A 21,405-nucleotide genomic window follows, 5' to 3' on the forward strand; every position below is an offset into this window, starting at 1 on the left:
CTGACTGACAGTCTGGAAAATACATAGAAGACAGGGACAAGGGGTGGAGTTACTGCCTTTTTTGGTCTCCTCAAAAGGCTATGTCCTGTCAGTTGAAGCCCTATTATAAGACAGTGCTGCACAGTTATTGTTGTATTCTGCTGTGTCGGATGTTGTTTACTGAGTATGGCAGTTGTTACTGATCTATCTGGGAGCAGAAACATGTTGTAGACTTGTTAAACAAAAATTGTTTAACCATGGAAACTCCAGAAACAGACGGAGCTTTGCTCTCCTATTCAAAGAATTGTTAACCAGCTTTCCATGTGTTCAAGGAAGAGTTTCTTCTCTACCTGGGCCCTGTGTGAAGGGCCACAACATTAACTTTTGGGCTATTTTTACCATTCTTTGGGAATAGGAAGGAGTAATGTAGTGCTTACATAATTACAAAATAGATCCTGATCCATAGGGATTCCCATTAATTTCTGGAGACTTTTTACATGATTTTCTTCTACTCCTAGCATGAACCTCTTCAAACAGAACAACCCAAAACCATTTGTGTGCACACTGCTGCTCTGCCAGGTGTGTTTTTGGCAGCTGGGTACACAGGGCTTGCCCACAGCTGGCCAGTACAGATGTTGGCAGATGAAGAAGGAAAGCACGCTCCCATGCTGGTCACAGCAATTGCAATTTCTTGTCTTGGTCATCTGATTTCAAGAGCCATGGGTGTGTGGGTCATCAGTATCTCTGGGTAGTTCAAACTACCGGGGACTAATCCTTATTTCATTTTCAGGATGACAACAGACAAACTGGAGAGAAAGCAGACAAGTGCAACTCAGTGCCTGTGGAAGAGTGTGTAGGATGCCCGTGCATTCAGAGGTAGCATAGACGTAGGACGTTGGCAATTGTATGAAGAACACCTCGTCCCTGCCACTTACGTGTCCGCATGCAGCCTGAGTTCAGATACTGTATCTTAAACTGTACTTGGAAATACCCAGGAACGAGTAGGATGTTTAGCTCCTATTTTCTGTCAGTTCATTTCTCACCCAGAAAATTACCATGGATGAAAAAACAAAGCAACTTATTGCGCAGAACTCCCCTCGACTTCAGCCGAAGTCCTATTTGCATGTGCGTGGAACAGCTTGAGGAAAATGCTCTCCAAGGTTCCGTGCTGTGAGCAGTAGGTTCACCATCTCAACTGGCCTCTGTATTTTGATGATTCTGTTACAGGAAGGTTTTTCTCCTGGCAAACTCTGAACACACGTAAAGCGCAGTTTCAGTCTCAAGTTCCTGCATTAGCCCAGAAGTAAACGAGGAGAGGTACGTGACCAAGCATCTCTGTGTGTTTAGAAGAAAACTGTTGTTTAGAAGCTCTCACAAAAATGTGAAAGGAAACAAAATATAAATAGGCTTCTGTGATTTCTGAGCAGATTGCATGATGAATTTCAGTAGCCAAGAGTAAAAATTACCTTTCTCTCCCAAGAACTTTTACTTGTAAAGATATTATTGAAAAGCTGATCATACCATCACTGAATGCCACCCCGTGTGTGTCTCCTTGGGTGGGAAGTAGTATATCTCACATTTCTACTTTTTCTTCAGATAGATACTTCTCTTTGCAGAAAATCATGTTACTAATCTATCTGCTTGTTAGCTTTTGCTCTCCTTTTGCTCAACTGAAGAAGGAAAAATACATGCTCCTGTGGCAAACAACAGACAGAGAAAAAAAAATCAGAGGAGACGAATGAGGTTCCATCACAGCAAGAAATTTAAGAAAAGGTTAGAGATGACAATAATGGGCATGGTGTGTAGCCTGAAGTAATCTTGTAAACTTCAGGGAACCAGACCAGATAATCCAACTTACCCTTTCTGTCTCTGCTGTCTCCCAATTACTATCTACCATCAGGCTACACGGAAAATTTCTACTGATGGTGACAGAACTTCTAGCCAGATCTCAAAGAAAGGGGTACAACCAAGTGATTCTAGGATTTAACCCCTTAAAGTGATTTATTCCTTAAGCACGTCATCGTCTTGGATCACAGTCTTGACCTTAAGCTTGTGCTTATGTTATACTTTTAAATTATCCTCAGTTTGGTTTGGTTTGCTGTCCTGACGTATAAGCCTCAATCTTAGTGAGTTTGACATGTTTTAGATCAGGACAAGTAACTTAGACACCACTTAAATAAGATTTGGAGGAGGAGTTATTTTTCGTGACTGTAAATTAGAAATAAATATAAAAATACAACATACTAAAACCCTAATAATGAAATTGTGTTGCATAACTAAGTTTCCTTCTCAGATAAGTTCTACAACACCATAAACATACGTCATTGTTAATAGCCACTTACAATAGAAGCATCAAGAATTATTTAGTTACAGTACAATTTCAGTTCTCCTAAATACTTATTCATTTCACAGTTTACTTGGTTAAAATATGATCTTTTATTATGCTCCTTGTTTGGTTTTTGATTCGGTCTCTAAGCAGTTGTTTGAACGGTGGTGGGAGTAGTCATCTGTCTTTGATACTGTCTATCTGATCTTTCACCTACTAAATAAGCAAGGAATTAGTTTAACATCCAGCTTAATATAGCTGGTTAAACACAATTGTCACCTTGATCTTTACACCTGCCTTTCCATGCCTGTTGTTAAAATAGACTTATAAACCAGATATCTTCCTAAATTAATTTTATTCTGGACCTTTACTCTCTATTCTGTAAGTTTATTTAAATATAATTTTAAAAATTCAGCTTAAACTCTATGTAAGTCCTTCTAAACTGGGTCTTTATATACATGCATTCCCTTTTATGTGAACAGTACTTTGCTAATGATTCAATAATTGAGTTTACATTTTAAAGACTTCAGTTTTTAATTGGTTGAATATTAATCACAGATCACTTTCAGTTCTGTTGTAATATGCAAATTATTGATGTCTCAGTTGCATTTGTTTTCAGGTATCAGTCTATCCGCATAATGCAAAATAACATTCTGCAATTATTTCAATTAGATGCAGTCAGCCTTCGGAGCAAGTTTTTTATTTGATTTCTGTAAATGAAGAAAGCAGTTGCTGTTTTCCATTCCCTGATGTTTACCGCCCAGAACGAGCACTCACAACTGGTCTGTGTGCAACACATAAACAGTTTTCTAACTGAATTTTGTTAGCGTTCACGGCAAAGGACAAGCAGCTGAACTCCCCTTGGAAGATTTCATCTGGTTAACTGACCCTTCTGCCTCGGAGAGAGATGTCACCTTGTTTAGGGGTATTCATTACCATTTTAAAGTATATTATGAAAGGTAAGAGTAAATAGGAGTTCTTAATTAGGAGAATCTGTTTTGCACAAGTGCATAACATTAGAGAATTTTTTTTTTCAGCAGACTGCAGCTGTTACCTAAGCAGAGGAGGAATTTCACCTAAGCACAAAGAATGAGATACACAAATAGCTGTGTTGTCTTAAGAAAGGGTCGGGTATGTCTCCTCGCAGCGATTTTGTTCCATAATTGCAATTCGCATTAAATGCAGCAAATGTTACCATCCTGCCCACTCAGTTTCCACCTCTACTTTTGTTTCAAGCGGAGGGCGGGGGGGGGGGAAGAGTCTCTTCTTTTCTTCCCTTTCCTTCCCCCGCCCCGCTTTTCCCGGCCGCGGTGCTGAGCGGCGCGTACCCGGGCGAGCGGGGACACACACACACACACACACCCCCCCCCGGCCCCATCCCGCACTTGTAGCTGCTGCGCGCCCGCCGCCCATGGCAGCTCCGCGGCCCCCGGCGCGGCACCGGGGCCCCGCCGCTCTCACCGCCCCGGGGGGCGCCTCCCGCCCCGCCGCACCCGCGTAAGGCTCCGCGGGGGGCGCAGCCCGGCATCTCCCCGGGAAAGGTAACGGCGGGGCGGCGCGGGGAGGGCGGGAGAGGCTTCCGCGGGTGCGGTGAGCGGGGATCGCTCCCCCGGAGCGGCGCCTCCTTCCCCCCCCCCCCCCCCCCCAAGCAGCGCTGGGTGCGTGCGCGTATGTGTGTGCGGTGTGCGCGTGGCGCGGGGGGGGCTCTCCCTGCGTGCGGGGGGTGGGCGAGAGCAGTGCGATGGGAGCGGGCGCCCGGCTGCAGAGGGATCCTCTCCCCGCCGGCGTGCGGGGCACCGCGGGGCAGGGCGCAGCGGGGCGGTCGCTGCCTGCGGCGGAGCCCGCCGGGGTGCCGCAGCGCCGGGCTGCGCCTGGCTCCGCGCCTCGGCGCTCAGCGCGGCCGGGGGTGCTCGCCCGGGCGGCCGACCCCCGGTGCGGGCGCGGAGCTGCCGGCGCGGAGACCTCGCGGGGGAGCGGCGGAGCGCGGCGGAGCGGGGCCGCGGCCAGCCCGGCCGCCGAGGTAGGGACGGTGCCGGGCTCGCCGCGGAGCAGCGCCGGGAGCAGCGCCGGGGGCGCGCGGCCGCCCCGCCGGGCGTGAGTGCGGGCGGGGAGGGGGCTGCCGTTACGTTGGCGGTTTAATTTCTTTTAATTACTCTGGAGGTGGGGTTTCTTCATTGCGATAATAATTACTGCTGTTATTTTAAAAGGGGAGGGGGGGTGACGGGGGAGGGGGGGGAGACGAGGCGACGGTGGCTTCCTGCCGGAGCCTCTCTGCCATCGCGCTCGCCTCTCCCCACCAGCCGGTCGCCTCCCGGAGCCCCGGGCCAGCGGCACCCGGCGCAGCGCTGCCCGCCCCCAGCCTCTCCGGGGGAGCGGGCGAGCGGGGGGGGGACACCGGGACCGGGGCTGGGCGGCCCGGATAAGCCGGTGGAGGTGTGGGAGGGACGGGGGGGGACAGGATCTGCGCAGTGGGGCTGGGGGTGCGTGAATGTGTTGCGGGCTGGACTTTGCAAAGGTGCCGGTGGAGGGGCTGGGGGGGTGGGGGGGAGGCAGCTGGCGGCTGGGAACGCGGTCGTGCCTTGCTGCGGAGGGGGGGTGGCCGGGATGCTGGGCTGCACCGCCGCGCCGTGCCCGTTCCCACCGGCATGTGCGTGCGGAGTGTGCGCGCCCGCGTCCCTCCCGCTTTCCCCCGCCGGGAGGCAGAGGGCGACGGGGCGCCCACCACAGAGGGGAGCCGGCACCAGCCGAGCCGGCTGCGGCAAAAAATTGCGGTAGTGCCTGCGCTCCTGGCCGGGCTCGCCGACCCGCCGCCAGCCCCGCGCAGCGCCCGCAGCCTCCGCGCTCGGCAGCGGCCGGGGCCGGGGGGCCGCGGAAGAAGAGGCGACTCGAGCTGGGGCGAGGCAGGGATGCGGGGCGACGGCGCCGGGGAGGGGGTGGGAGACGGAGCCGTGGGGGCGCGGGGGCACCGGGCTGCTCCTGTGGGCTCGCTCGCCGCGGCCAGGGTCAGGAGCCTGCGGGGATCAGCAGCGGCTGCTCCGCTCCTCTTCTCCCCGTGCCCCCCCCTCCGCAGCCTCCTTGACCCCTTCAGCCATCCCTTCCCCTCTTCCTTCCTTGCCTCCTCTCAGCTTTCGCTCTCGCTGTTGTCCTCCTGTCCTCCCTTCCTTCCTCTCTCATCCCTCCTCTGCCCTCCCTCCCAGGTCCCCCGGCGCATCCTCCCCTCCTTGCGGCTCCCTCCAGCCCGATTCTCCTCCCTCCAGCTGGCTCCTGCTTTCTCCACTTCCATCCTGGCTCCCTCCTGCCAACTCGGTGGCTTCCCACAGCAGGAAATGAAAGGGACAAGTTGGGAAATTGGGGGAATGGGGAAGGTGGGGGGGAGCAACGTATTGATTACTGACTGGTTTGGTTTTTTTGTTTGTTTTTTTTTTTTTTTAAAAAAAAAGCTACCTTCTAACTCAGGGGAAATGCTGTGGCTCCAGTTCTGCGTAAAAAATGGCAGCTCAGCTGGCCTGACTATATATGAAGGGTTCTTGAAAGCCACCTCTATATCAGTGCAGGGATAAGAGCAAATTACATAATGTTTTGGGGAAAAAAAAAGTTCCTCTCAGGTTTCAGTAACGTCAAGCTGAATTGTGGCTTTGTTTTGCCCTGCAAGTCAGAGTGTTGTTGTTATTACTGGGGATGGGGCTGTATGCCTGTGCATGCTTCTTCTGTATCGGTGTGCTTCCATTGGTCACCCAGAACTGATCTTCTTGTTTTGTGGATAGTTCATTGTATTTCTGCAATCAGTTTACCACCTATTTATTTAAACTAGCTATAGTAAGTGACAGAAACAATGTGTGTGCAAGCCTGTGTATTCCTCGAGTGAATCTCACTATTATCATAGTGATAATCTCTGTGTGTTGGTGCTGTAGATACATACATTGAGTACTGACATTGCTTTTTCTGTCTCCATCTTCATCCTTTCTGTATCGTGCTATCCCAGCCCAAACATTTGGGCATGCATAACATCAGCATTTGTGTTTAATACCCCTGAAATGCACGGCAACATAGGAGCAGTGCAGGACTGAGGAGAGTAAATATGCATAAAATTGGAATCTCCTTTGGTTATTTTACTTTGTTAGTTATGCATGTTTGGCATGTAGGAGAGAGAGAAATGTATTTGACAGACCTCAGAGTTATTTGTGTTTGTCTACAGAAATTTACATTCCGTATTTGAAATCACTCTAGCTCCTGTGTATTTGGTCGTTAAAATCTTTCATGTTATTTTAAATTCAGTGCTTGTAGTTTATCTATAATCCTTGGCAGGTACAGTAGCTCAGTGGAATACAATTTTTAACCCAAATGATGTTTTGGAACAATGACAACTGAAAAACGTTTTCTTTTTTTCTTTCCTTCTTTCTTCTTTAGATTCTTTATCTTTGTTCAGGAGCCTAAGGTTGCTTGCTGATCACAAGAAGATGTTTCTGTGGCTCTTTCTGGTTCTGTCATCTCCAGTTTCTTCTACAACTGCAGATGCTGATATATCTGTGGAAATTTGCAATGTTTGCTCCTGTGTGTCAGTTGAGAATGTACTCTATGTCAACTGTGAGAAGGTTGCAGTCTACAGACCAAATCAGCTTAAACCACCATGGTCTAATTTTTACCACCTCAACTTTCAAAACAACCTGCTAATTATTCTATATCCAAATTCCTTTCTTAATTTTACACATGCAGTGTCCTTGCAACTGGGTAATAATAAGTTACAGAACATTGAGGGAGGGGCCTTTATGGGTCTCAGTGCATTAAAACAGTTGCACTTGAACAACAATGAATTAAAGATTCTCCGAGCTGACACTTTCCTTGGCATAGAGAACTTGGAGTATCTCCAAGCTGACTACAATTTAATCAAGTTTATTGAACGGGGAGCCTTCAATAAGCTTCACAAGCTGAAAGTCCTGATCCTTAATGACAATCTGATTTCATTCCTTCCCGATAATATTTTTCGATTTGCTTCTCTAACCCATCTGGATATACGAGGGAATCGAATACAGAAGCTTCCATACATTGGAGTTCTGGAACACATTGGTCGCATCGTCGAATTGCAGCTGGAAGACAACCCCTGGAATTGTACTTGTGATTTGTTGCCTTTGAAAGCGTGGCTGGAGAACATGCCCTATAACATCTACATTGGAGAAGCGATCTGTGAGACACCCAGTGACTTGTACGGAAGGCTGCTGAAAGAAACCAACAAGCAAGAGCTGTGCTCCATGGGGACAGGGAGTGATTTTGATGTGCGCATTCTGCCTCCCTCGCAGCTGGAGCCCGGTTACAGCACACCGAACGGCCACACCACTCAAACATCAGTGCACAGATTAGTCACAAAGCCGCCAAAGACTACAAATCCTTCGAAGATCTCGGGGATAGTAGCAGGCAAAGCGCTATCTAATCGCAATCTCAGTCAAATTGTCTCTTACCAGACCAGGGTGCCTCCTTTAACTCCTTGTCCAGTCCCCTGTGTTTGCAAAACGCATCCTTCAGACTTGGGATTAAGTGTAAATTGCCAAGAAAGAAATATAGAGTCAATGGCCGAACTCATACCAAAACCTTTAAATGCCAAGAAACTGCACGTAAATGGCAATTATATTAAGGACGTGGACACGACAGATTTCATTGAGTTTGAGGGGCTGGATTTGCTACATTTAGGCAGCAATCGGATTTCGGTGATAAAAGGAGACGTTTTCCGCAACCTTACAAATTTACGGAGATTGTATCTCAATGGCAATCAGATAGAGCGTCTGAGCCCAGAAATGTTTGCTGGCCTCCACAACTTGCAATATCTGTATTTGGAATACAATGTTATCAAAGAAATCCTAGCAGGCACCTTTGACTTAATGCCAAATTTGCAGTTGCTCTACCTGAACAACAACCTTCTCCGAAGCTTGCCAGCGTACATTTTTGCTGGTGCACCACTTGCTAGGCTGAATCTGAGGAACAATCATTTCATGTATTTACCTGTAAGTGGCGTTCTCGATCAGCTAAAATCTCTTACGCAAATTGATTTGGAAGGTAATCCATGGGACTGCACTTGTGATTTAGTTGCTTTAAAACTGTGGCTTGAAAAGCTAAATGAAGGTATTGTAGTGAAGGAATTGAAATGTGAAACGCCTGTACAGTTTGCTAACATTGAACTTAAGTCTCTGAAAAATGAGATCCTCTGTCCTAAACTTCTAAACAAGCCATCTGCTCTGTTCACCAGTCCTATGCCCCCTATTACTTTTACAACACCACTGGGACCAGTTCGGAGTCCTCCTGGTGGCCCAGTTCCATTGTCCATCCTAATCTTAAGCATATTAGTTGTGCTTATTTTAACAGTGTTTGTTGCTTTTTGTCTTCTTGTTTTTGTGCTTCGGCGCAACAAAAAACCAACTGTAAAGCATGAAGGGATTGGAAATCAAGAATGCAGTTCTATGCAACTGCAGCTAAGAAAGCACGATCACAAGTCAAACAAAAAAGATGGACTAGGTGCAGAGGCCTTCATTCCGCAAACCATTGAGCAGATGAGCAAAAGTCATACCTGTGGCTTAAAGGAGTCTGAAACGGGCTTCACGTTTGCTGACCCACCAGGGCAGAAAGTCATTCTGAGAAATATTAATGACAAGGAGAAAGATTTATTGCATGTGGATACCAGAAAAAGACTTAGCACAATCGATGAACTGGATGAGTTATTCCCTGGGAGGGATTCCAATGTATTTATTCAAAATTTTCTTGAAAGTAAAAAAGAATACAACAGCATAGGGGTCAGTGGCTTTGAAATACGTTATCCAGAGAAACTACAAGACAAAAAAAACAAGAAGTCTCTAATAGGTGGTAATCATAGTAAAATTGTAGTAGAACAAAGAAAAAGTGAATATTTTGAACTAAAAGCTAAACTTCAAGGTTCACCAGACTACCTACAAGTCCTTGAAGAACAAACAGCTTTGAATAAAATATAGGTCATACAATCTTATTGCCTACAGAGGACATTTATTTAATGATGAAAGTGCCTTTTGTTGACTTTTAACTTCCAAATACTATATTATATTGATAGGCATAGAGGCAGGTGTATCCAAGGGTGTCTGATTAACTGTAGCTGCATATGATTTCTCAAGTAGAGGAGAATTTCCTTAATAGATATTTCTACATAAAGCTCATGCCCTGTGGAATCCTGTAGGGATACTGCAAACTCTATTGCCAAAGGGATGCTTTATACACGTTACACTGAATTTAACCTCAAGAGGCATATATGTTTTGTACCTTAAATGCAAAACCATCGTCTCCTTGTGATTTGTTAGAACAAACACAAGAAACCTGGTACTGGTATTTGTACCTCAGCTGGGTCCTTCATCCTGCACGTGGATTTAAGTTGGTGGAACTGGAGTAATCCTTTGATTTGTGGTGTTGTAATGGCACTGTTTAAAGATTATCTGGAAAGTAACAAGCATGCAAAGAGAGAACATTCGATAGTATGTGTAAATTGGTTACATTTATGGCCTGCATCTTGAAACCACTGGAATTATAATGTTAAATTGTGCAAATATTGTTTAAAATATATCATGCATTACATACCTATGAAATAAATTTGACCACTTGAAGCATACATGTCTATACATAAAATTAAAGAAAAAAGAAAGAAAGTAGTTCAACCTGACTTCTGCAGTATTTGTGGCATCTGAAGAAAATATTTGATGTTTATGCAGAATCTGCTGTAAGACTTATCTCCAACTAAAACTAGAGTTCCTTCTCAGTTATGTGAAACACTTGCAACCCCAACAGGTTGTCCAAAATTGTCAAAGTGCTTACTGTGTGAGCGTAGCAGAAATTATTTTTGTAATATAATTCATATTTATGAAATACTTTGTATACTAAATAGGAAAAATATGTACTCCTTAATACGTATTTAATATGCCTGACTTGTTTTCCTGATCACAATGCATTAGTCATTCAGTATAAATAAAACCAGAACAATATACCAAACAGAAACTGGGGCTGTAATGTATAGAATTATCCAGAATTAAGTGATCAGATATAATAAAATTGTTCTGTACTATTCTTGTGAAATTAGCATATTATCTTATTTCAGATTTGTTACCAATGGTGCATTTTAAAATAGATTTCATTAGTTTTTTAGTATTGTGTCTCAGGCAATTATTTGCCATCAGTTGTCTTGCTTTTCCGGGTTCTACAGCTTAATCTAAATAGTTTTCACTTCAAGTATTTACAGGAATTCATGGTAAGGGTAATATTTTAATTGTATATGCATAAGTTTTCTGTTCTTATTATCTGTCTGGCTGCTGTCAGTCAGAAAAAACTGATCAGAACAGTGAACAATATGGCAAATCCTGTCTGTTTAAAATCACAGTGTAAAATGAATATAGTGGTCTCAGTTCAGAATATTGTGTAGCTCATATCTACAGAGTAAAACTTGCCTTTGTGAAAGCTGAATCTGAATAGCTGGGGAAAAAAAAAGTAGGAGAATGGAAAATCCACACTTGTATCTCAGTGATAGATGGTACCTTGAGATTAGAATGGAGATATATTGGTAAAGCACCATACAGCAAATCTATACTGTGAGATTAACAAAAGTTCTTTTGACTTGAAAAGGAAATTTTTCATTCATTTCAAGGAGTTTTGTATAAGACCCTCTATCTCCTTTGCTTCCAGAACCTTCCCACACACACGTACCTTTTACAATGAATACATAAATCAGTTAAGATTAGTAGGGTATAAACATGAACGTTTCTAATGAATTTGAAACTAGCAAATATTACAGCAAGACCCAATAATAATACTGTGGAGAAGGCTGTGTCAGCTATTTCCATTATAAACCTCTAATTTCAGGGGTTTATGACATTGCTGTGAATTTTTTTTTTTTCTAGAATTATATTTGGCAAACAGCCTGCAGTATATTTTTTAGCAAAGTTTACAAAAAAAAAAAAAAAAGCACTGCTATATTTAAGAGAAAGCAAACCAACATTTTTCTACTTTCAGAATTTGTTTATGCACTTGTAACTTAAAAATAGGGTTGTTTTATTATTTTTCTCCATACTACAAAGTATATACATGATTTCAGATAATAAAATTATAATAGATAAATTAATGGCTGAGTTTCTTTCAAAAAGCTGCTGCTGGCCATGCACAATAATTGGCTTCATTCAGGATGTCATAGGGATTTTCAGGACATGGATTCTACATCCATACATGTTTCTAGCATAAAAAGTTTTTGGTTGACCAATGATGCAATACATGGCCAAGATTTGAATAAGAACGTTTGAGCTTATTGTGTCAAGAGTCTGTGGATTAAAGAGTGTGCGCTGACATGATAGACTTACAGCGGCTCCAGCAGTAGGCTAAGAATAATGGGGGCGCTAAACAGTGCTGCATGGCTTTGAGGATGTGTAAAGGTTCACTGAGATTTGGCAAAGCATAAAGCTACTGATGCTTCAGTACATTGTCAGAGACTATCAAGTCCCATACCCCACTCTTGAGAGGCATGTGTTAAAAACAGTGAAAATAGCAAATGAACTAATACTTGTAAGTGATGTTAAAACTGATGTGCTTGTGACGCGTGTTGCCCTGAGTTCAAAGAGCAATGCTAAATGATCATACCTTCCTCAGCTAACAAATTGAGGGGTTTGGTTTTGTTTTCTGTCATGGTTTGGTTGGGTTGTTGGGTTTTTTTTTTTTGGTGGTGAGGTCTTCTGTTCACTGATCAAAAGAGGAAGAACTGAACCGTTATGTTGTGCCATTACACTGGGTCAGATTTTCCTGCTCATTGAAGTCCCAATCCAGTAAAGCATTTAAGTTCAACCTAAATCATGTGCAGAGGTACTGTTCATGAGCTAATAATTAAAGACCTGCCCAAGAGTGGGGCTTAGAGTTTTGTCATTGAATTCAAAAAAGCCCAGCTCAAAAACATTGTATATAACACATAGAGTCCAGTGACTCTTTTGGGATTATGCTGTTGAGTGTAGGTTCACCAGCATCAGTAAAGGTTGCACAATCTGGACTTTCCTGTAGAAATTGTTCCCAAGTGTTTTACATATATGGTGCAATACGTAGGCATAATAGTGTGAGTGAAGAACGCAGAAGTTGGCAAAACACTCAATTTCTGTGACATTGTTACTTTGAATGAAAGCCATTTTATTTCCTCTGTGTTTTGAAACAGAGTATGTGTCTGCACAGCAGTTTTAGTGTAATGTCCATTCAAATCTATAGTCAGTCTGTCTGGGAAGGTGACTCTTCGGATGTGACTTAACAGATCCGTCTGTTCATGATACTGGTTTGAGTGGCCATGCTTGTAAAATGGCTGTTAAGACCCATAGACATACATTACATTAGTGACGGTGTTAACATAATCTGTTGTCTTCATTGTATTCTAAAGAAGTTTCCATTTTTAAATAAAATCAATAAAGTGTAATCGTTTCCTTGAAAAAGAAAAAAATTGTGCAATTTTATCAGAAAGCAACTACCATGGTGCAAGAACGCAAGACCATTAGATGATTTACGTTTTGCATTTAGTGTTCAAGATTGACAATAATATAGAAATCTAGTACAAAAATATTTTTTAATTTTTTTTTTTTAAAGCCATAATGACAATTTAAATTATAAAAGGCATGGCCTTGTGAATAATGTTAACAAATGTTTCAGAATCAACAAAACACATCCAGAACTTGATGGTGGTATATTATCTATAATATCTCTTGCATGGTTTGTACATTGATATTGTATGAAATGAGCACAGTGAGATTTTTTTTTTTTGGTTGCATCCAAAGAGTTAGGAAGGAAATATAACAAGAATGTATTTATAATCACTCTATTTTGAAATAAAGTAAAGAAAACAAAATGTATTGGTTTTACCCTGCTTCGATCATTACTATTCTAGGTTAGTTTATAATTAAGTTACTTATAACATCCAGTTTAATGTAAAACACAGAAAGTTATTGTTTATGAATTTTGTTTGCCTTCAGCAACATCAAAATATTAGCCAACGTTGGCTTAAAAATTTGTATGAAATATTAATAAAATCGTTTGGTACTATTGTATTTCTGAAATTAGACTTTCTAAAGTGCCTGTAATATTCTCTTTTGGATCATTTGTATGTGTATGAAAGAGAATCTATAAAGTAGTTAAACAGTAATGCTTTCTAATCACCCTGACAATTTGTTATTATTTTTTGTGGCAGTTTTTCCCATCTTCTGTTGTCTACCAAAATCCTCCTTGCCTATGTTATACAAGTAGTCCCTCCAAAGTCCGTGACATTTTTTTGCATTACTAACACAAGCAGAATTTAGTTTTTAGTTGGATTCGGAGATCTTCAGCACAGAAGTGCTTAGAGCAACAATCACATAATGCTAGGGGCATTTGTTTTGATTTTGTTCCCTTCTCAATCATTTTGGATAAGACAGTTTTTCAGAGGAAAGAAAAGTTGTTTATCCTTAGCAAAAAGAAAAATATCAATCCATATAGCATTTCAATTGGTTAGGTTAGTTTTATAAATGAAAGTTGAAAAGATGTCTTTAGATAATTTAACTCCCAAATTTAGATTTGGTAGTAAAAATGTTTTACAAAGCCTCATAAAAGTCTTCATGGGAGGTGAGAAGAGCAGGAACAGAATTACATCTTGATTAAACATTCCCCGTTGTGTAGGATTTAACATGCATTATAATGGTGGTGAATGAGAATAAGAATGTGATATGGACTAGAAAATCAGGACTTGATACAGATATTTTTTTTTCACTGCCAGTTGCAGTGTAACGTTAGGAGCAAACGCACAGCATTAATTCGAAAAGGCCTATGTATATATTCCATAGAATTTCTTTCTAAAGAAAAACTTGAGAATGAAGACTAAGTATTCATGTTTTGAAAATAATATGTGTGCACCGATTTCCTGGATGTAGAGGAACTTGACTGCTTTCTGTTAGTATGTTTTTCCATTATTTAATCTTTATTTCTAATTGCACATTCATCCTTCTGTATTCTGATTGATGCTGTGTTGAAAAATAAAGATAGGAATGTTAATGCTCAGGGACAAACTAATCTCAGAAATTTACCAATGTAAATCCAGACTTAACAGACTTCAATGGAATCAGATCAGCCTTACCCTAGTGAACACAAAAGCAGAAATTTACCATATTAGGTGAGCTGATCTATCTGCTATTGAAATAAAAAATAAGTAATTTTTTACTTGAAATAAAATATAATCTTGCTTTATGCTCTATTGATTTGTGTGGTAAAGCTGTTACTAGTTTCAAATAACTATAGGGCAGAACATAGAGTAGGTGCAGTCCTGTGTCTGTCTGATGGCAGTGGAACTCTACAGTGATTCAACAGCTGTGGGCATCCTGTAGATGTACTATGGATACAAAACTATCTGTATTTCTGGTTTCATACATAGACTTGGGATATACATCACATAAAATAAAAAATCTATCTTAACAATACAATTTATTTTCTCCCTATAATGGAACAAACTTACCCTGCTCCTCTTTCTCATTAAGTAGGGACTTTATTGAAGTATCTTTATTTTACTTTTAATTTTATTCATATTCATTAGATATTGAGATATTTATATGTCTGAAAACAGTACCTTTTGAGCAGTCATATTCTTGAAATGCCAGTTATGAGTAACAGACTGATGCTGTATTATATTGATTTTTCATTCTCTTGCTGGGAATTCTTGTAGTCACTTAACACTAAATAATTTCTTAAAAGCACACATAATAATCAGGTAAGAAAAAGAGACCTAGCTGATACGAAGTCTGATTTTTTGTATGTGTGTACGTGAAGGCTTAAAATACTGTAAATCAACTCTGATTGTCCCTTTGGTCTTTGCTTAACCAGAAAACAAAAGGATCTCTATATGGCTTAGTAGTCATCTTGCATATGTACAATAGCAAAGCAGTCTTCCTCAGTTTCCCTCATCCACAAGCATTTAATTTCTTGATTTAATTTCATGTAATTTCCTAGAAATGACCTTCCAGGGCATCCTTCCATTTCATGCTCTCACTTGACCTTCAACGTGCCCAGTCGCTTACAGCTGAATGTTTGTCTAGACACTGATTAATAGTAGTTTCCAAAGAGGCAAAGGAGTAGGATTTGTCAATTTACAAAAACCAGCTGAAAAATGCAAACTGTAGGAGACTGTCCCGGATGGTTTCTGAGTCATGTCAGATGATGTACAATCCAAAACAAAGAGGAGTAGGAAATATTTTAAGCTTCCGTTCGGAAGATTCATGCTGGGCTTTTGAAGCTGGGCAATCGTGGCTTTCCCCGACTGTAAGGTGTACAGTGTGAAGTATATGGGATTCTGTTAATTCAGTCCTGACAGTCAGGCTGTGGGCTAAATCCTGTAAATATCTGCACCCACTTAGCCAAGCTAGGTTTTGGTGTCGCTATTCACTGAAGAGTCTTGCACAAATTATTTAGGTTAAACCAGATGTTTTACATATTTCTTAACGAGTTTTTTTACTGAGGTGTGGATACACTTGTGTGTACACTGGATGCTATTTGGGTATGGAGGTTAGTCCATACGTAATGTTTGTTGAGCACTTTCTTTGGTAGAGTCTCTCTTTGTGAGATACATTAGTGCTCACAGCTGAGATGCTGCACAGTCATTACATCTCAGTGAGCCAAGTCACAAAGGGCGGAGTGTTTTGACAGATTTTGAGCTCTTCACTGCAAGAAACTACAGGAAATGATGAACCATACAGCAGATTTCCTTGCTCCCTGGGAGGATCTCATAGACACTGTGAGTCCTTCTCAGCAGAGTATTCTTCTTATCTCCACGCCACAAATAAGACTCCAGGTCACCAGTCTGGTATATGTACAGTCTGTGTTTGCTTATACCCAAAATTAATTTTGTGGAGAAGGGTGGGAGAAGAACTTTCATTTTTTTCTGAAAAGCAAAATGGCCCAAATCTGAATTTTTCAGGATTGAAAAAGAAAAATACAGATATTTTAAAGAATGGTCACATTGTTGGGCAATATCTGTATTTAGAAAGTCTGAATTTAGGAAGTATTTTACTAAGAGAGAGAGAAAGAAAGCAGTTGGGGTTATATTTTTAGCATACAGCTTTTCAACTTGTTCCATTCTTGGGTTAGTATATGCCCTGGGAGCCAAGGGACTCACATGTGCAGCTCAGGCCACAGTTTAGCTGCAAAGATACATCCTAAATGTCTTGCTGCCTTTTGTGTGGTAGAAATTAAATGCAAGATTTTGAACATTCCCTCTCAGTTTGCTTTAATGGAAGTTCCATCAGTTAGTGTTCTTCAGGACCAGTCTTTAAGCTCCTGTTGAGGTGTGTCTACAAGTTGATGAAGTTAGCAACACGAGTACTAATGTCATACAAGGGGTGATGTCTTTGGATGGGATTAACACTTTGAAATAATTGGGGTTCTTACAGTTTCTTTCTTAAATATTGCCATGTGGTTGCACTGTTTTATCCTCATGAAGATTGTTACTTTTGGGATCAGTTCAATAAATTGGTAGTTTTACAAATGTGATCAGGAGATTGTATCCAAATGTACAGCAAAAAACTTTGCTTTTAATTCTCTTGGTTTTCTAAGATGTAAATAAAGAACAACAACATCATGAATAACCTATATTTAAGATTTCTTTTTGTTCAGTGAAAATTACTTTTGCCTGAACTGAGTGAAATACTCAGAAAGTACTTTGAGAGAATTGGGATACTGCCAACAAATAAGGTCCTTATTCTGTAATCCTTTCTCAAGAATATAAGCTATGGAAGCACTAAGAGGTTTTATCTTTTAAGTAGCTTCCCTGAGAATTTGGAGTTTCACTTTAGCAGTTGGAGCAATGCCACGAACATGATTTTATGATTTTGTTGCAGTAGTTGCATACACAGTTAGTAACTAGCAGAAGTAACAGTCAACAAGAACAAGTGTGACGCATTCTCTGTGTAGCTTTGTCAACTAATTTATACCACTTCAGCATATGACAACAAAGATAGTAAGGATTACATATTGTAAAGTGCGTTGGTAAGGATTCCCTTACATTTGTAATGTGCTTTCAAAATGAAAGCAGTATGCAAATGATGAGTATTATCAGCATACAATTCATTTCAAAAGGGGAATACCATTGTACTCTATTGTTCAGATTGAGAAATATCACTGAAAGTGAATAAGCTGGGTTTTCCTTTCTGTAAATTTTTCTCCTTCAACCATTAACTAGACTTGTTTCCTCTATACAGAACAATACAGCTCTGAGCCATATGCTTGAAAATATATAAGCCTGAGAAAGACAAGCAAATATGTTCCCTCCGAAGAGAACATCTGCATTATAATAATAAAATCACTATTTTTCAATAACATTGCGACCTCTGGCAGTTTTTGCTTATGCTGGCAAACTGTGGGACTGAGATGCAGAATTGGAGTTGGTTCCTGTTTCCTTTCTGCACACAAATACCCCTTTTGACATGACACGTGCATGAGGTCAGTTTGCCTAGTGTCTCTTAGTGCCATATGGCGTTGAAGCAACAACATGTATTTATACATGTTGTGGACATACATTATACAGGCGTTTGCCACCAGCCTCACAAACAAGATGTCCCCAGGGACAACAGAAGCATGGCAATGACCTTTGCTAAAATGTCTTCTCTTATACCCTCTGGAGCAGACCTCTGTGTCGTGGCCCAGAACATCCATGGATAGGGCCAAGGAACAAGGCAGGGCTCAGTAACATCCTTGTTTTGACATTGCAGGGAAGCAAAGTAACAGTACCAGAACAGCATAGTAGCTTTGTAATGAAGAATGCAAGACTCTCTCTCTTTGACTTTTACTTCAATAGATGGGCTAGTCTGTTTTGCAACAGGAAAAGCCATCTTCAATTCTGCCTAGAGTCTAAACTCTGAAGTTTGGGATGAGACTGGAAGAGCTTGTTTGACCAAATCTGTTGTCCTTCACAGTACAACTAGATCAGATCCTCTGGCAGATTTGTGGAGAGGTTTTTTCCCTGTCTGTAAGTAGTGTACAGTCAAGCTTGCTTTAACAACTTTTAATGATTCTGCAATGTACTACCCATAATGCATGTTTACATGCAGCACTCATCTCCATGCAGTATTGTTAAGAGTCACTGGCAGGAGGTGGGGACAACCACTTTTTACCTCAAATCCTGTTGTGGTGGCCAGACTCAGATTGTTTTCCTTGATAATTACACATGCTTCTGATATAATAATTTATTTCTTTTCTGAATCACATCGCTCTGTTTCTCATTAACAAAGAAAGTTTTCACCTTTTTCCCCCCATTCTTCTGTGCAGTAGAAACTCCTTTAATCCATTTCCAACCCATAAAAAACAATGAAAAATCCGCTACAGGAAAACTCCACTTTATGTAATGCACTGAAGATGGCACTGTAGTAACAACTTCACACTGTGAATGATAAGATATGCTTGTGTTTGTTGCTGGGAATTTATGATTTTTTTATTTATTTAGCTCTGCTAACATAAAGCCAAAGGTCAGTTTAATGCAGCAGCACCCGACACTGCTACTGTAATTAAGGCTGGAGAAGTGTTTCTGTCGCTTAGACTCATCTGCAAGGAGATTCCAACTCAACCCGAACTGCATGGAATAGTTTATAACTGATCTTTGCAGAAAGTGTTTTTGTTAAAAAAACCCCAAGGAAGGTAACAAAATCCTTTCTGTTAAGGATATCCCTTCTCCTTGTCTGTAACCTTTACAGGCCATATTAAGGCACGTTAACACTGCAGCAGGTCTCTAAACACCTACTGGACCCCAGGGCAGGGCTTTATGGTATTAGTTGCATTATACAAACCTTCCAAAACTCAGTTTCCTGTAGAGTTTGGAGGCTTTTATTCATGTGAAACAGGAGCTTCAAGTTACAAAAAATCCAACCCAATGAACAAACACACACATACAAAGAATACCAGTGACAGGTAAAGTCATAGTTAGGTTAATGGTAATTTTTAGTAAGAAAGTAAAGTAATGAAAAGTAAAGAAAGTAAAGAAAAATTTATACTGACAGTTATATAGGTCTGAAATGATGTTTTTACCCATTTCTTAATCCAGTCTTTTCAAGCCCTTCACTCATACCAGGTGGGAGTTTTGGTTTGTTTTGCAATATGTGAGTAATTGGGCCCCTGTGCAGCAATTACTTCTCACAGCTACTTCCATCATACATACCTAAGCTATTCTGCAGAGGATTAAAAATGGAAACCTGACATTCTTTTTAGGATTTGCCTTGCTCTTGAGAACTCAGTGGAACTATTTGTGTGAACTGCCACCATGGGGCTTTTTTTCAGGTGTTGAGAAAAAAATGCAGGATTTAAAACCCCACTGATTTCCACGAGAGACAGCAGCTGCCCCAAAGGACCAAATACTCTCTGTCAGCAAGCCAAATCGGGGTGGGGGTGCCTGACTTTTTCAAAACTCCCAGAATATGTACTTAATATGCCAGGGCTGCAGAAAGAGGAATGCTCAGGCTGTTTGAAAGAGGCTCGGCTTTTCTGTCTGTCAGGGGTGATGCAAAGCCAGACACGTATTGCGGAGCTTTAGAAAAACCTCTGCAAAAGGCCCAGGTGTCGCTTTCAGTTTAAGGGCCCGACCCCATAGCCGCTGAGCATCCCTTTCTGTGGGCTCTTCGATCCATCGGCGTCCCTGTTCCTTCTCCCAGTAGGGATTTTTTCAGAAGCAGCAGCCTCAGCCCGGCGTGGTGGGCGGGAGGGAAAACAGCATTTCGCTTCGCTTGGCGCTGGCTCCGCTGATCGATTAATGAGCGGTGTTAACCTCCTCAGGCTGTCTTTGCTCGTGTTGCTCAGTGGGAAGGATGACAGCCACGCGGGGCATAGGGAGAGATGTTACATGAGAGGCTTGTAGCGGGGACACAAAGAAATAGACACAGAAATGCTTGTTTGGGAAACTGGAGCTGGCTGCATCGCACGTTGGCGCTACAGAGTGGAAGCCAGTGTGTGGACCATCCTCAGGCACTGGCCAAAAGCTGAGCTGCTAAACCCCAGCTCTGCAGCATCACTGTAGGTGCAGGGCCTAAGAGCTGCTGGGACTCATAACAAGTACTTTTGGGGCTAGGGCTTGGGGTCTTCTTCCCCCCGCAACCCCCCCGGAACAGGCATTTCAGAAGTCCTTTGTGTGCAGCTCTTCAAAGATATGGGAGTTAAATAAGTAAATATGTTTAGGGCCTTGATCTTGGAATAAATCCAGTAGTAGTTCTTTAATTACCCCTGCAGGGTGCTTCTCCCTGCACACAGCACTTTCCAGCTGCCTGAGTTCTGCATCTTCCTCAGCCTCTCCTCCTCTGCCAGCTCAAAACTTCCTAGAAAAGCTCTGCAGTTCCCTCTGCAGAGGAGGATGCTGGTTTTGTTCTGGTGTGAATGAAACCAGGGGTTAATTATTTCTATTTGTGCCACCACAACCTTCAACTACAGTAAAACTGAATGTGAGTGTGGAGACAGACACAAATAAGCCGAGAAGCTCATGGTTAGGTAAGGCAATATTTGAGAGACGCTGAAGGAAGAACTGAAACAACTTGGATTTAGAGGTCTATAGCTGGTATTTTTGCTTAGAGGCAATTTTGGGGCCATGGGATTGCTTAGAGGCCCGTGAAGCACGTAGCAAGCAAATTAATGAGTTAGGTGGGAACAGGCTGAGATGCTACAAAAATAAGCACTCTAACTTACATACTCATGTAAACTTTTAGAGATCTCTGTGATGCATTGGCCATTAATATTTAATTTATCACTTATTAAATATTTAATTTTGTATAGTTCTTTAATGGAAAGGTGATGGATTTTGTTGTCTACAAGAACCTGTATATAAAGATCTGGCAGATGTCTCCGTCTTTTGAAAAATGATTATATTTATATCCAGTTTGCAGGAGGTAAAATGCATTGTGAAGAGAATAGTCATGTGCAAATGTGTTGTCTCAGTTTAGAAAAAGGCAGGAATAAACACCAGCAGGCAGTATTTTTATTGCAAAGGGAGAGTTGTTATGATCCTGTAGTGAAACTGCCATCTGGATCATCACAGAAAAGTTGAACTGTTTGCTTCTACCTCCATGGCTGACGGAGCAGTGGTTATGGGAGGAGCTGAG

General features: G+C 41.8%; 1 protein-coding gene across 2 annotated transcripts; it reads left to right on the forward strand.

Annotated features, from left to right (window-relative positions):
• The first annotated feature begins 4,231 nt into the window (after positions 1-4,231).
• SLITRK4 (SLIT and NTRK like family member 4) lies at positions 4,232-16,922 on the forward strand. 2 transcript variants are annotated; one of them, XM_074882802.1, is made up of 2 exons: positions 4,232-4,325; positions 6,713-16,922. In XM_074882802.1, the coding sequence occupies exon 2, from the start codon at positions 6,763-6,765 to the stop codon at positions 9,274-9,276; it is 2,514 nt and encodes an 837-aa protein (XP_074738903.1). In that variant the 5' UTR covers positions 4,232-4,325; positions 6,713-6,762; the 3' UTR covers positions 9,277-16,922. The 2 variants fall into 2 exon arrangements, with proteins under 2 accessions (XP_074738903.1, XP_074738902.1); XM_074882801.1 differs by lacking the exon at positions 4,232-4,325 and adding an exon at positions 6,360-6,377.
• Positions 16,923-21,405: the final 4,483 nt, after the last annotated feature.

This window comes from Strix uralensis, chromosome 13 (assembly GCF_047716275.1).
Source record: "Strix uralensis isolate ZFMK-TIS-50842 chromosome 13, bStrUra1, whole genome shotgun sequence".
NCBI classification, from domain to species: Eukaryota; Metazoa; Chordata; class Aves; order Strigiformes; family Strigidae; genus Strix; species Strix uralensis.